This window comes from Danio rerio, chromosome 11 (assembly GCF_052040795.2).
Source record: "Danio rerio strain M-AB ecotype USA chromosome 11, GRCz13ab, whole genome shotgun sequence".
NCBI classification, from domain to species: Eukaryota; Metazoa; Chordata; class Actinopteri; order Cypriniformes; family Danionidae; genus Danio; species Danio rerio.
The window spans coordinates 18,478,945-18,494,773 of record NC_141031.1 but is presented as its reverse complement, the minus strand read 5'-3'; the positions used below and the strand labels follow the sequence as shown (position 1 = coordinate 18,494,773).

Sequence of the window (15,829 nt, the reverse complement as noted above, 5' to 3'; positions counted from 1 at the left end):
CGGGAATCAGGCAGATAAAGCACACCACATTATCACGAAACTATTAAAATTAGGACAACCAAAACAAACAAATGACACGTTACTGTACAGCAGTACAATGTATGTCTATACTCACATGCCTGTGTGTTCTCATTCATCATATTCATTTACTCGCTGACCGGCTGTTGGCATCGAAATCCAGTGGTCTCGCCACTAACGGAGGGACCCAGCGCAGGGAGCGCACACTGACACATCCATAATATAAAACCACATATATAAAATTCTCTGTTAATAACTCGATATAAAATGTATTTTATAACATCCTCAGTTAGACAGACGCTGTCCAACATTCATCCCAAATGCTCCAGAGAGAACTGAAACATGAATTTTTCCCTATAGGCTTTATGACATTTAATAGGTGATTCCCTTTATTTAAAGATGTTGCTTATTATATCTTAAGTAAAGGAAAGTGTTCAGTGTTTCAGCACATAAGAGCAGCACGTTATGAAATATAACCTATATTTCGATGCGCTCAGCAGCTATGCACTAATAAAGCTCTTTATGTATATAAAATTTCCTTTTTTAATTTTACCACGTCATATAAAAACATACGCACTTGTTTGAGGACACAGAACACATTTTGAACGTGCAGTTTTCCCCGATGCGTCAAAATAGTGCTGCGCAGCTCCAGACAGAAAAAAAGGTCACCTAGTTTCTGCTTTCACTCACCCCGAAAATGCTCTGTTTGCATGATTTGATTAATATCATCGTATCCAAATACTTTATAAATAATATTTAAAACATTCTCCAGTGTTTATTGTTTTTAGAAAATATCTTTTTTTCAGAGAGGCTTTCGAAAAACGAACGTTTAATATGGTTTTAAAACAGTTTACCTAATTGTTATAGCTAGCTTTTGTTAGTTTTATATTGGTTTATTTATTAAATGTGATTTTATTATATCTGTTATTTGTAATTCTTAAAATTATTTCAATATAGCTAGGCTATTTTATCTAGATATGACACTATTGTTTTAAGCCTACAAAAGTGGACACGAAATTTGTAAAGTTTAATGTCTTTCTGTTGTATTCATATTGTGTATTATCTCCAAAATAAATAAAAACAATAAAAAGAAAAGGAAAAAGCCGGTCGCGGCATCAACAGAGCTGTGAAGGGAGCGCTCTTTTCCTCGGTCTCACACTCACATACAGGCATCTAAACGCGCACAAACACCTTTTAATCTTGACAAAAACTTTCGAAAACCTTTACTGTCTGCTGTGTCTGTAATATGGTGTAAAGATTATTATGCGTTATTGAAACATCAAGGAGGACGCAGCAAAGAAGTAACTTATAATTTAAAACTACTTTATTAATTTATGCAACAGCCTTACATTTAAAAGAGAAACATTAGGCCGATCATACGCAAAAAGACTCCAGCCTATAATTTGTTCCAGATGTTTTCTTTCCCTTATTTCTTTTTTTATTTCTTTTTTTTTTATTTATGTGTATGGCGCATGTAGTGATGTGCAATCGAAAAACTGTGCCCGCCTCTCCTTTCACTCTGCCCCGAAGCCCCAGTTGGCCCTCTTTGGCCCAAGGTATTCAGCGGGCCGAAAAAGGCCGGCCGCTGGCCCCAAGTAAGCCCTGCTTTTGCCTGATTAGGCCCCGGAAGTGACAGTGGAAACGTGACTGGCCTTGGCTCGCCCTGGCTCGCTCGCTTTAGGCGCGATAGTGGAAACGCGGCTATTGTGTCAATGCTACAGCCTACCTGAGTATTGTTGCTGACCATGTCCACTTTATGACCACAGTGTACCCATCTTCTGATGGCTACTTCCAACAGGATAACATGCTATGTCATAAAGCGCAAATCATGTAAGACATGACATGACAATGAGTTCACTGTACTCTAATGGCCTCCACAGTCCCCAGTCTCAATCCAATAGAGCACTTTTAGGATGTGGTGGAATGGGAGATTCGCATTATGGATGTGCATCTGACAAATCTGCAGCAACTGCGTGATGCTATCATGTCATATGGAGCAAAATCTCTGAGGAATTTTTCAGTACCTTGTTGAATCTATGCCACAAAGGATTAAGGCAGTTCTGAAGGCAAAAGTAGGTCCAACCAGGTACTAGTAAGGTGTACCTAATAAAGTGGCCAGTGAGTGTAGAACCTTAATCTATTATGAAGCAGCTGTGGCAGCTTGTTAAATTGTATAATTTGGTTGCTTGTAATAACATTATTTTTGCTAAAACCAATAAGCTACCTTTTTGTGATGCAATGCTTTGTTAGACAGTAAAATTATTATTTTTTATGGTTTTGTTATTTATTTATTGTTTCTATAGCTGTGGTGTCATTATGATGTTATTAGGAGGTGGATTAATTAATGTAGGATGCCACTGAAGGCCTAGCTGTGAAATGTACAGTCTGCCAATGGCTTCTGGCATCACATTTGTGAGCAAGTAAGCTCATGGAGAGTCTGTGTCTTTGCCAGCGGCACTGACATAGCACAAGTAAACAGCATTGTGGACAGTGATCCTTTGGGAGTCAAATGACTGGAGAGGTGAAGAACAGAGAGAATTTAAACAAAGAAATAACTGAATTCAAATCTATATTTTTAGTGTGTTATTTAAAGTCCCTTTATGTACCATTTTAAAGGTTCCTCATTTTGTTTTGAAAAAGACCTAAAATACACTGTCTGAAATAAAGGTATACATCACATCGGTACCTGAAATATAAACACTGCTACTTAAAAGTAAATATTAGCATTTAATGAGATTGGAGGTTTTACATGCATCCAATGTTAGAAAACATTTTAATTTATCTCATTATATTAAACAACATCACCTAATTTTTCAAAGACTTGAAGATTAATGTGGGTTTAAATTAAATGAACTACTAAGTTGGGCATTTCTGTATGTCCCCCCTGTGTCTCATACGGTTTCCCCCACAGTCCAAAGATGTGCTTTAGGTGAATTGGGTAAGCTAAATTGTCTGAAGTATGTGTGAATAAAGCCGTACTCACACTAGGTACAGTTGCCTCGAACCGGGCCAAAGCACGCTTGTCCCCCCTCCCGTCTCCCCCGACGGCCCGCGCTCACACCACAAATGGGGTTCGGCACGCTTACGTCATCGCTGCTGAGCTGTTCAGTAAGAAGCGCTCTCTCACTCAGCAGCACAGTGGAGATTTCTCTAGTTATATCGTTTCAGTCATTTGATATGCCGTCAAATATTTCGCCAAACAGTCCTTAGGGATGTGGGGACACGCAGTCAGATATTTCGCCGAACAGATCCGCCACTTTTGACGCTCATAAACAATCATAAAGCCCTCGTGCTGCAGGAATGAGGAGGTCTGCTGAAGGCGCGCAGCTGTCGTGAAGTGAGGAGTTTGCGTCTTTAATAAACTACGGCAGTTTGCGTTCACAGAACAGTAAGAATGATTAATAAATCCATATGAAACAGTCCCTTAAATGTCACGTCTCGCTTTCAGTTTCGGGCTTTGGCGCGTTTTGCACACACACACAAGCGTACCGCGCCAAAGCCCAAGTAAACCGTGCTCAGGCACACCTCTTCCAACCGGGCCAGGGCCGGCCAAGTGAACCGTGCTTAAGCCCGATTCAGCGCACTCACACTTTTCAAACGATCCGGGAAACGGGCCTGGGCATAGTGTGAGTAGGCCCTAAGTGTTTCGTAGTACTAGGTTGCAGCTGCAAGAGCATCTTCTGCCTAAAACAAATGCTGGATTAGTTGGCGGTTTATGCCGTTGTGGCGACCTCTAAAGTAGAGCTTAATCCAATGAAAAAAGTGAATGAATGAAGGAATGGATGGATGAATGAATGAATGAATGATATAACCAGGGGTAATAAGGGATATGCCCACCCTAAACCCTCCAACCCCCGACCCCCGTTAACCAAGTTGTCAAATCTCATGTATCTTTTCTTCACTGTATAGATTAAACATTCTGATTAAAGAGCAGCATGTCTTTGGACTTGTGGGGGAAACCAGAGCACCCAGAGGAAACCCACACAAACGCAGGGAGAACATGCAAACTCTGCACAGAAATACCAACTGACCCAGCCGAGGCTAGAACCAGTGACCTTCTTGCTGTGAGACGACAGCACTACCTACTGTGCCACCACATCACCCTTTTTAGATGATATTAATCTTATTATTTATGTGAATATGTCTGTTTAAACACGCACCCAAAACCAAGAGTGTCCACTTTAGCTCTACTTCAAATCACGTGTACAGAAAAACAGCGTCTATTTATCACTATGGGGTGCGTCAGCTGACAGTCACGCACCGCTACATGAACTGACTGTTTTGAAGATTGTAATGACCTGTAATGAAAAGGAAAGGAATCCAGCTGATTTTGTATTTATTTCAATTTGTTTTCATGCCCAAATAAAATGAAAGTACAGAACAAATTCACATTTACGAGCAATTAGCGTCCCCAGGTGGTTCAGCGGTATGGTTTGTGCATAGAGAGGCTCGGCTCTTTAATATTTATTGCCACCATTCAAGATTGAAAATACAGGAGAAATATGGGAGAAAACCTTCATGGGATGACAGCGAGATGGAACAGTAAAATACGGGAAAATCCCAGAAAAAAACAGGAGGGTTGACAGGTATGGGTAAGCCCCTCACAGATCTCTCCCATATCTGCAAATGGAACCAAAGTCCACAATAGCTGCTTTTCCACTATCGTACCGAACCATTCTATGAACACTTCGGTACGGTTACGGTTGTTTCTCCACTGAGCCTGGAACGGCGCGGCACGATTACAAACCGTTCTCGGCCCGGAATTCTCGGCACGGTTAGACAACCGTGCTGAACTGTGCCGACAGATTCTGTGTGTTGACGTCGCAGCTCTGTTGCTAAGCTACCACAGCTGGCTCAGCAGAAGCGCGCTAGTCATCAGACGTCCTCAATAAACTACAGTACATTTATTATAAAATAAAGATCCAGGTCTAAACGATACAGTTTGAAAAGGGTTTTAAAACCATAGAGCAGTCTCTATGGCAGATAAGTGAATAACTCATCACATTCTTACGAAGATATTTTATTCATTAAAGTTATTATTTCATTGACTTGAATACAGACCTACTTCGCCTGCCTGAATGTGAGTTTATTGCACGCAGAGCAGTATTTCACAGCACAAAACTCGCTCTGATCCGGGAGAGACATGCCAGCGACTTGCGCTGCTGACTTTTTTTCCTGCTGCGCATCGAATAAAGCGAATAAAGACACGCTTAGCATCGTCGATGTCCAATTCCACAACAACATCACTATATCCATGGAACACGAACTTGCAGACTCTTTTAACAATGAGGAAATAATTGCACTTTTTAATTCAAAGCCAGGACAGCTTGTTAATTTAATACTGGCAAAACCACCTGAAGGACGGCGTGTTGTAATGTCGGCCGTCCAAAAGACTTTGCTTGAAAGCTTTACGGAGCAGCACTGTAACTGTCCAAGGTACTGTTGTATGATTTATATTGTAGCATATGCACTAATAAACAAGTCAAGAAAATGAATGAATTAAATAAATATGGATTCTTAAATGTCAGTATTGCTTTTATTTAAAAAAATATCAATACGTTTTGACATGTTTTATAAAAATCAAATGAGCAATTTTCATAATTTCAGCTATAGGCAATTATATGAGTCAGTTATACATAAGTTATATGACATTTATGAGGCATGTAACATGTTTCTGTGTTTTTGTTTTTTTGTTCTCTGGGATCTTTATTATAGCCACGCAAATATTTTCTAAAATGTCAAGCAATAATTCGCCTACAGCTTGTTAGTTAATTATGAACACAAAAATAATTATAATAATAAAAATAAAATGATCAAAATAAAAAGATAATAGAGCAGCATTTTGCTAAATATTATAGTGCTTTATATGCTTTAAATCCTGCTATATGTGTTGTTTCATATTCGTTTTTTTTTTATTTCACTTGCTGCATTCGTTATTTATTGTTTGAATAGTAAAACAAATAACAGTCATCGCTTAATTGGTTTTATTTTACCATCAAAATGTAGTATATTTTATATCATTATCAACTTTTGATATAAAAACGCAGTGTAATTTAATTGATTGTTAAATGAAATAATGTATGTGCTGTGTTTTTATTAGTGAAAGTGCCCGCTCACCTTTGACAAGGCCTGTCCAAAATGATATTTCTGCCACTATAATACAAATGCACTATAATTGTTGTCTTATCATTGTTTATTTTTCTGTTATGTTCAGAGATTTTAAATATTATTTATTTCCCCTCCAATTATTTTCAATCATCACGTTACATTTTGGTAATTTTCCCTCCAAATAAAATTTAGCCAGAGCTGCGCAACATATAAATAAATAAGGGTGCACATGTACCTATATTTAGCACCCCTATTTGATAGAGCGGCATAACAGTGTTTAGTCACATGGCTGCTTTCGCTTTTATGAACAACAACAAAAAAAAACCTAGTTTCGGCTCTTATTTAACTTTAATTGAACAAAGGGAGCCGTTTACATTGCGTTACCAAGGCAACTACTGATGAATTTTGTGTAATGTTTTAAAGAGCTTTGTCGCAGCACGACAGTGGAAAATGAAACCGTATTCGTGCTGTCTGGCCCGGTTTGGCACGAAATGGAACAGTTCTGTTTAAAGAACGATCCAGCACGATAGTGGTAAAGCGGCTAATGTGTGTGTCAACCTCCAGACCACTGGCCGATTCACCCCTTGGTACCAGTTGTACATTCAGAAAAATGCTAATTTTCATTCTGCGGTAACATCTCACTTAGTAGTCATGCCTTTTTACCCAAACTAGATGACTGGAAATCATATGACGACCTTATCATGATCACACATAAGTACCTGTGTGGGGCAGCACCAGAACAGAAGTGTCCTCAAATGTGCCCAGGCTGAAAGCTTTCCTAGCGAAGTGCATGCTCTTCAAGCTCACAATCTAATAATCTAAAATATCGATTGAGATTCCTTGCTTCAATATTAGATTTTGATATAGGCCTGATTAGAGATATTGGTAAATTAGGCTTAGCTGCAACTACACCAGAGGACGCACTACACCCTATTGTGCTGACACCAGAACACCCCATAACAAAATTCTTAATCCAAGAATTTGATGCATTAAGTCTGATGCATTCAGATACTGAAAAAGGTCTGGACGACCGGGATGGACTGTTTTAGTCCCTACACAATCAAATAGGCAGACAGCATGGAAAGAGATGTGGCATAATATTTAAGTGTCTCATTGCAAGGTGTGTTCATCTCGAATCGTTATGCAACATAGATGTAGATTCCTTATTATTAGTCCTCAAGCGCTTTATAGCTAGGAAAGAAAAGCCTTTTGAACTCCTCAGTGACAGAGGCACCAACTTTAGAATAAAGAAAAGTGAGCTCTCAGAGGCTTTTGCTGAAATGAAACCATTCCTCTGAAAGCAACTAGCTAGAAAAAAATCCACTTCAAATTCTACCTACGTCATGCATCACAATTTGGCATAGTATCGGACAAATCGGTCAAGGCTTGCCTCCAAGTTGTACTTAAGGATCATACCATCTCCAAAGAAGTCCTTAAGACTGTTTTCTTAACTAAATCTGTATTGACTTTACTCTTAACACTGCATCTTGAATTTGAAGCCTGCATATCTGATAAAGTAGATTTGCTGTTTATATATTCATCATATTTATTTTTATTCTCTGACAGAAACCACACAATTTGTACATATCCACACAAATGAATAAACATAAAGAATGGACATGGTCACTCTGGAGTAGCTGCAGTTCATTCTAACAAGAGAACTAGGCCAGTTAAGTTCCAACTTCAAACTCCACACAGAATATCTAAACATTTTTATTTAAGGCAAACAACCTTCTCCAGCAAGAAGTGCCACCATGGTATATACAATTGTTTTCTATTTGCAGTGGAAAGACACTGAATTGAACTGAGTGTTTAGAATTTTATCAGATGTGGCATGATACACTTGTGCTTATCATCAGGTGTGTGAAGGGTATTTAAAATCTAGTACTGTGATAGTACAGGTGCGTATACATTTGTACCAGCTCTGCTTCTCAATTTTCCAGTTTATTCATGTTGCTAAATAAGTGTTGTTGTGCTGGATGTTTTTTTCCTGTCTGACTCTGAACTGTGTGGATACGAACCACAGGAAGGAAAAGAACCAGGACCAGTGTTGGCTCAAAGATGTTTAGGACCAAAACAAACTTCCCCCCAAAAATTGCTTTGGTGAGCTGTTTCAAACTGCTGAAATGCTGAAACTCAAAATGAACTTAGTTCGGTTTAGTTCGAAATGACATAATTTCAGTTCCTGATCCTATTTAATTTTAAACAAACTACCTAAAAGAACCTGTGTAAACGAGATGTTTTTGCTCACACACAAATACGAGCAAATTTGACTAGCTATAACAAATTATATGTGGTGTATTCTGAGCTTTAATTACAGACACATTCTGAAGACACCAGAGATTTATTTGAAATCTTATAAAAAAAAGCATAACAAGTTGAGCCAGACAGCTCAACTAACAAAAAGGTTTTTGGTCTTTTGGTTTGACTGTAATTATCTATAATAATCCAAAACACTTACATTTTGCCAAAACTACTACTATTGATATTCTTTAATAGTTTCCGATTCTAATTTAAACTAAATAACAAACGATATATATTTATATAACAGTTCTGTCTGGTTCTTGAATCTTATTGGCTGATGGCCATGAAATATTCTGCAATATCAGAACTCCTAAAGCCTGTTCACTCTTGTGTATAACTCCGCCCACAAATAGTGACAGCAGATCAATAAACTCACTACAGTTTGACAAATATTGCTGCTGTTGGACAACATACTGTACTTTTGAATTTTTTTAAGCGAGAATGTAGTTGTTGAATGTAGGCTGATTGTTATTTTTATAAATATTGATCAGTATTTCATTGAGCAGAGCAAAGACGGTTGGCTTTATCCATCCACAAGACAGTGACAGTGGTTGCATAATAGGAGAAAAACCCAACGTAATTTCTAAATACAACTGATCAGATCATTATAAAACTGGTGAGTGAAATTCTAAGTCGATCTCTCTCTTTTGTATGTCATAGTGCTGTATTTATATCCATAACTGTAGTGTATTGAGTGTGAGACAGGACTCACATATTAGGAATGGATGTCATTTGTGTTGCCTCTCTTTGTTTAAACCTGAGTTTTTGGTTTGCCATCTGTTTTCTAATTAGTCTCCTGTTTACGTTACTGCAGACTAGTTCAGTAAAAAGAAAGCGAGAAGAAATGCCCGCATGTCTTTAGCGTTTTTTTCCCTGTTTTGTTATCACTTTAGACATTCACAAATAAATGGAAAGCAATTGACAAGAAAACAAGCATATTCACAAAATAACTGAGATCCACAAATAGATTTCACAAACATGAATGAAATTCACAATTTTATAAAAATCAACTTGCAAACAAAAAACTTATTCGCAAATATGTTTTAATCTACAAACACAGCTTTGCCTGGTATTTTTATGTGTGAATTACATCCAGTGCATATATAGCGCTGCATACATTGCAGTTAGTATGATGTGCATTTGTAAATTGTGCATTAAGTGTATTGCGATATGACCTTATTCAGTTCAACTGTGCAGCTCAGTGATTGAGAAGCATCTTCACAGCTTTAAGAGAAGCATGCATGTGCATTGTGTTATTTTTCCCTTAATGAGTGTTCTTGTCCTAAGGGTGGCTTTCTTAACTTGTGTTCATGCTTTGCAGGCAGCTTCAAATGCCATTGTGATGTATTTAACAATTTCCTGGAGAGTTGTTTGGCTTACATTTTTTCAAGCCACAGATTAAATCTACAATTGTCATTGGAGATATGTGCAGTACAGTTAGTATCTAGTTCATGTAAGCTTTATTTAGGCTGTAGGATATTCATGGCTGTCTTTTTATTTATATAATAATTGTTGCTGTTATGTATGTATGTATATATATATGTGTGTGTGTGTGTGTATATATATACTATCGTCAAAAGCTTGGGGTCAGAACAATTTTTAAATGTATTATAAAAAAAATAAGCTTATTCTGCTCACCAAGGTTGCATTTATTTAATCAAAAATACAGTAAATATTTATTTTATAATTGTGAAATGATATTACACTAATTAATAATTGTTCAAAAGTAGTTTCATCATTAAAATCATATTCAGTGATTTTAATGATGAATTTTTTTATTTTTTACATCTAATAAATGCTGCTTAATGAACAGATTAATGTTCTTTAAAAAAAATTTAAAAATTAGTGTGTAAATACTTTTTAATCTTTATAAAAACAATTTTAAGGTCAATGTTATTAGCTCCCTTAAACAATATAGTTTTATATTTTTGATTGTCTAAAGAACAAACCATGATTATGAAATGATTTTCCTAATAACCTTAACTTTCCTAGTAAACCTAATAAACTCAGTTAAAACTTTCAAAGTTATTAAGTTTAATAAAAATTAAACAGCCTTCCTTTGGCTTAATCCCTACCGTTTTAGATTTGCTTTAGATCTTGTCTTGACAAGAGACCAAAATAAAGCTTTAAAGGTCACAAAGTTTACCCTGTTTTCAAGATTTAATATTAATATTATGGTTCTTTTGAGTGTGCCAGTTAAGGGTTAGTTCAACACACAGTTCAGATTTTTTAATAATAAAGTGTTAAAAAGTGTCATGTTGGGGTGTGTACACAGTTCGCTGTTTAAGGGGCGTGTTGCTTCACATGAAAATAAGTTTCGGCTTCCCGCCCAACGTAACAACAAGGGGGCGGAGCCAAGAGCTCCCCCGTTCTGTGTTTGCAACAGACAAGCAGACAGAGAAAAGCAAGCGACATGAGTGAGAGAACATCATTCAGCCGGACATGTATGACTCGGACACAGACCAAGCAGAGAGTACAAAATCATTTGTGTCTTTGTATAGTTTTACCACCAACTGTGTGCTAGTTTCAAGTGCCGAGCTTGTACACCAAGACAAATAGGGGAAGTTCGTTATTTTATTTCCAATATAGAGATGCGCACGAGGCAACATGTTTGCACATTTCCAGCTGCACCTAGTTAAGATCACAGGGAGCTTCTGTGATCGTGAGAAGTGCAAACGGCTGAAGTTTAAGGTAGATGCAATGAAAAGTACACATGCTTGCAAACCTACCTAAAGGTACAAACAATAATTCCGATTAGAGCGATAATGTGGAGAATATTGATCTTGTGTTGAGCCCAATGAGCCTTACATCTAAAAATAGAACAAGGATGTTCCTTTAGTGATATCGCTTTGACTCACTCACTGAAAATGGCGGACGTGAAAAAACAACAAACTGAGTATGGTGATGCGCCTGTCAATCAATAATGGTGGGTGGGGGGACCGCACTCCTATGTCAAGTTGCGGTCGGTCTGAAATCCGCTCCAATTGGCCCGTTTTTATGTAGTTAAATTGGGAAAAAAAAGGAGTGGGTGTGTTTATATCAAACCAATATGACAGTCTATAAACTATACCTACACACATGTCTGTCCAAACAGCTTGAAAAGTAGATTTTTCACCATAGGTACCCTTTAAATAAAGCTTTATTTTTATGATTTGTGCCCTTGTTATTGTTTCAGATTGCACACCTAACATACAGTAGTATGCTATCTAATATGGTAAATATATATATATATATATATATATATATATATATATATATATATATATTTATTAGTATTTTTTCATTGCAAAATTGTCTGCAAATTTCTAGGAATTACCGCCACAAAATCAGTCATTTCTATCATGAAAAATCGCAAAAAATAAATAAATAAAATAAATAAAAAATATTGCAAAAAAACTAGGGGGCCTGTATACTGAAACTTATTTAGTAAATTACTACGTACTGTCATCATGGCAAAGAAAAAACTAGGTGGTGTAGTCGAGTTTCCTTAACATCTTAAGGCTTTAAACAAGGGTTAAACAAATTATATTACTTGTTTTATTTTAATTATTATAACAATATTCTATTTCTATTCTATTCTAGTCTATTTTAAAGTTTTTAATTAGCTATAATTAATGTTATGTGCCTGTTCCCACACTGATTGTTAAGCAAAATGTGATTGGTTGCTATTGGTGGTTTGACAAAATTTGGGCGGTTTTGAAACAGAAATTTTATATGCAACTTATTTAACAAAACATAACTGTGTGCTCCTACTCCATTCCGTTAGTAGTGACTAGTGCATAGCGCAAACAGAGTGGGTCCACCCGCAAGAGGAGGTGAAGGAAAATTGTATCAAAACCTTCATCATGCAGCGGCTGCAGTTAAACTCACAGTGGTTTATCATGACACTTTTATTGATAATTTTTTTTCGCAATTGACAGTAAGAAAGAACAAACATAGAAGCATTGTCTGATTGACAAGCAGCAACTAATTATGTTCGAAAGAATTCAAAACGCCAAAATGGGATGAATTTATACCCCATTTTAAAAGTCTTAAAATACAAAATAGGTTAAACAATTCACAAACTCATAATGTGCTATTTACAATTGCACAGAGAGCTATCCCAAAATGTATGCAGAAATGCACAGGACACGTAGTCTCAATTCTTATTCATGTTTGTAAAACAAAGATTTCCTCATTCTATTTATTGAGTGAATATACTTTGTTATTATCAGGCACTCTACATTTATTTGCAGATCATATTTTATATATATATATATATATATATATATATATATATATATATATATATATATATATTCTTTATAAGAAAATGCCCGTAACAAATCACAATGGTCTCTTTTGAACAAAAACAGAATACATTTTCTGCCTGGTAAGCATTTCTATTTTCATGAGGAAATGCAAATGTAGTTTTTAGTTATCTAGTTATTTATATCAGTAACTGGGCATATTAATGGTTCCCAAGAGAATTTGAATAAATACAGGGAGTGGTGAAACGATATCTAGAGAGGAGAACGGAGCAGAACAGATGGCTGTGAGAAAGAGGAGCAGGAGGATGGGCGAGCGACACCTCACTCTTCACACGGTCTGGTGACAGCTCCCCTCCTCCACCTCCTCTCTGGCGCAAAGTGAGCGGGGCAATTTTACTTGTGTACAAACCAGCCTGGGGCGGGTAATAAGCACAGCACAGAAGCACAGGTGAATAAATCTGTGTGATGAAGCACCACACACCACAAGGATGACAAGTACCTCCACTACTGCCACCAAATAGCATTTCAGTATCTATAGCTGCCACGGTGTGAGGTTCAAATAAAGATGTTCACTTTGGAATGTAATTTACCATAGACCTGAAAGCAGCAAGTATCATAGGAAACAGACTAAGCATTTCTAAAAATAAAATCAGGGTGACAAGATCTTGTTTAAAATAACATTCCTAAAAAAATCCTAAGTGTATATGAGAGGAATGACGGCATCTTAGAAAACAAAACACTCAGAACAGAACAACAGACCTTTATATTCAAGGTCGCTTCTACTTGCCAGGGTACCTGGGGTTTGGTGGAGGCTGGGGGAAGTGTTGGGGGATGCCCTTTGATTGCCGTGGTTACCAAAATAGGGGAGAGAGGGGAGGGAACTTCATTGAGAGGGACACTGTTGTAATTGGGTGGAGAAGTGTTTAGACCATCCTCAAATGCATTTAAGTCCTTCAGCAAGGAGTCTAATTCTGGTTCAGGGTCGCTGAGATCCCCTAGGAGAAAAAGATAATTAGAAATTATAGTTCGGACTAGGCAAACAACTGAAATGGCTTGAAAAACAGAAAGATACTCACTATGCAAACCACAAATTGAGACTAAAACATCCTTATTGCTACACATATGCCATATTGAGCCCAATGGACACCTCAGGGAATTCTTGTAAAATACATACATTTTTTTCCACGCATATCGAGCAGTTCGACAAAAGTCACTGACAAAAGGCACTGACAAAAGTCCAGAATTTGTCCCATACATGAGCTTATTTGTCCTATTTTAATTGCTGTGCCATCATAAATTTTGAAAATAACCAGTTGAAAAAGGTCTGTACTTTAATTTGTCAAAACAAGAAAATTGTAGCTGTAAACACTATTTTCTTTTTATGACAATTTTAATATTGTGAAAAGTATATTTATTGAAGAGGGAATTACATAAATGATCAAAATATACATTTGTAGGCTTTTAGTCCAAATAATATATATATAAATATATACCTATTGCATTTCTGTTATAAAACCTTAAGCTCCATGTCTATTGTGTCTATTTATAAATATTACGTCTACTCCACCTTACATCTGTAAAAAAGTTTTTGTATGAATGGAAAATAACATAAAGAAAATAAATTGCTCTGTTATTATCATGAGGAACTGTGTTATTTTTTTAGATTTCTTTCCCTGATTTTGTTAGGATGGATTGTTGGTGTTAGTGTTTAATAATGGTCCATATTAAAGTTAATTTGAATACTAATTAGGCTATTGTTGTTCTCTATTAATTTTCATTCATTCATTTTCTTTTTAGCTTAGTCCCTTTATTAATCTGGAGTTGCCACAGCGGAATGAACCGCCAACTTATCCAGCACATTTTAACACAGCAGATGCCCTTCCAGTCACAACCCATCAAGAACATGCAAACTCCACTCAGCAACGCCTACTGACCCAGCCGAGGCTCGAACCAGTGACCTTGCTGTGAGGCGACAGCACGACCTACTGTGCCACTGCATCGCTCATGAATTTTCAAATTGACTTTTATAGATAAGAGGTTAGGAAAATTATCACTATCGCTTTTTTATTATTTAAATGGCCATATTCAACAAAAAAGAAAGTTGTGCTTGCTATTTTGCTATTTGTGTAAAATACAATAGGACACAGTTTTTTTTATTTAAAACTTTAACAGATTCCTATTTTTGCTAATGATATATGATGTAATAAATAATTTGTATTTTTAAAAAAAATCATACTTCTTTATTCTAAATTTAAAAAATATATAAATAGAAAAATAGAAAAAAAGGAGAACAACAAATGAGTGCACAGAGTGTGTTGATTAAACTGTTCTTTGACATCTATATAGTAGGTATGTGCCTTAGGTAGATTTAAAAAGTCCTGAAATGTTTTTATAATATTATCTAAAAGCCACTAAAATGAAAATTTCCATACTGATCATATTTGAAAGGGTCATGGATAGAATCATGGAAAGGTTTATTTTATTTTGAAAGAGTAAGTGAGATCTCTTTAAGCCGCCCAAGTAAATTATTTTTGACTGAGGTTTTACACTCAATGGCTACGCAGTGGAGCAGTAAGTAGTGCTGTTGCCTCACAGCAAGAAGGTCGCTGGTTCGAGCCTCGGCTGAGTAAGTTGGCGTTTCTGTGTGGAGTTTGCATGTTCTCCCTGCGTTCGTGTGGGTTTCCTCGGGGTGCTCCGGTTTCCCCCAAAGTCCAAAGACATGCAGTACAGGTGAATTGGGGAGGCTAAATTGTCCGTATTATATGAGAGTGTGTGTGGATGTATCCCAGAGATGGATTGTGGCTGGAAGGGCATCCGCTGCGTAAAAACGTGCTGGATAAGTTGGTGGTTCATTCCGCTGTGGTGACCCTGGATTAATACAGCGACTAAGCTAAAAATGAATGAATGAATGAATTTTACACTCATAGGATTAACATGAGAACAAGAGAACAGTGGTGTTAAGGCCCCTTTTACACTAATTCGCTTCAGTTTTAAAACGCTCTAATTTTTATACGGTTACGCCTTCCATCCAGACTACCGCAGAGTTTTCCAGCACCGAATAAATAGCATTTTGAAAAGGATGAAAGGACTGTTTTGGTTTTGAAACACTGTTGCTCCTTGTCAGTGTGGTTGGGGGAAAACGGAGACAT

General features: G+C 36.8%; 1 protein-coding gene and 1 long non-coding RNA gene across 5 annotated transcripts in view; both read right to left on the bottom strand.

The window, feature by feature from the left end:
- draxina (dorsal inhibitory axon guidance protein a) overlaps positions 1–15,829 on the bottom strand; it is a 75,310-nt gene that overhangs the window by 13,816 nt on the left and 45,665 nt on the right. For 2 of the 4 annotated variants that reach the window (NM_001033727.3, XM_087272788.1), the window contains 1 exon segment: positions 13,476–13,675. In NM_001033727.3, the coding sequence (NP_001028899.3) occupies positions 13,476–13,675 (200 nt within the window). 4 annotated transcript variants of the gene reach the window in all.
- LOC147841736 (uncharacterized) lies at positions 1,478–8,809 on the bottom strand. Its single transcript, XR_015502626.1, has 3 exons — positions 7,051–8,809; positions 5,131–5,534; positions 1,478–5,079 (listed from the first exon to the last, which is right to left on the bottom strand). It is a non-coding gene; the product is annotated as an uncharacterized LOC147841736 (long non-coding RNA).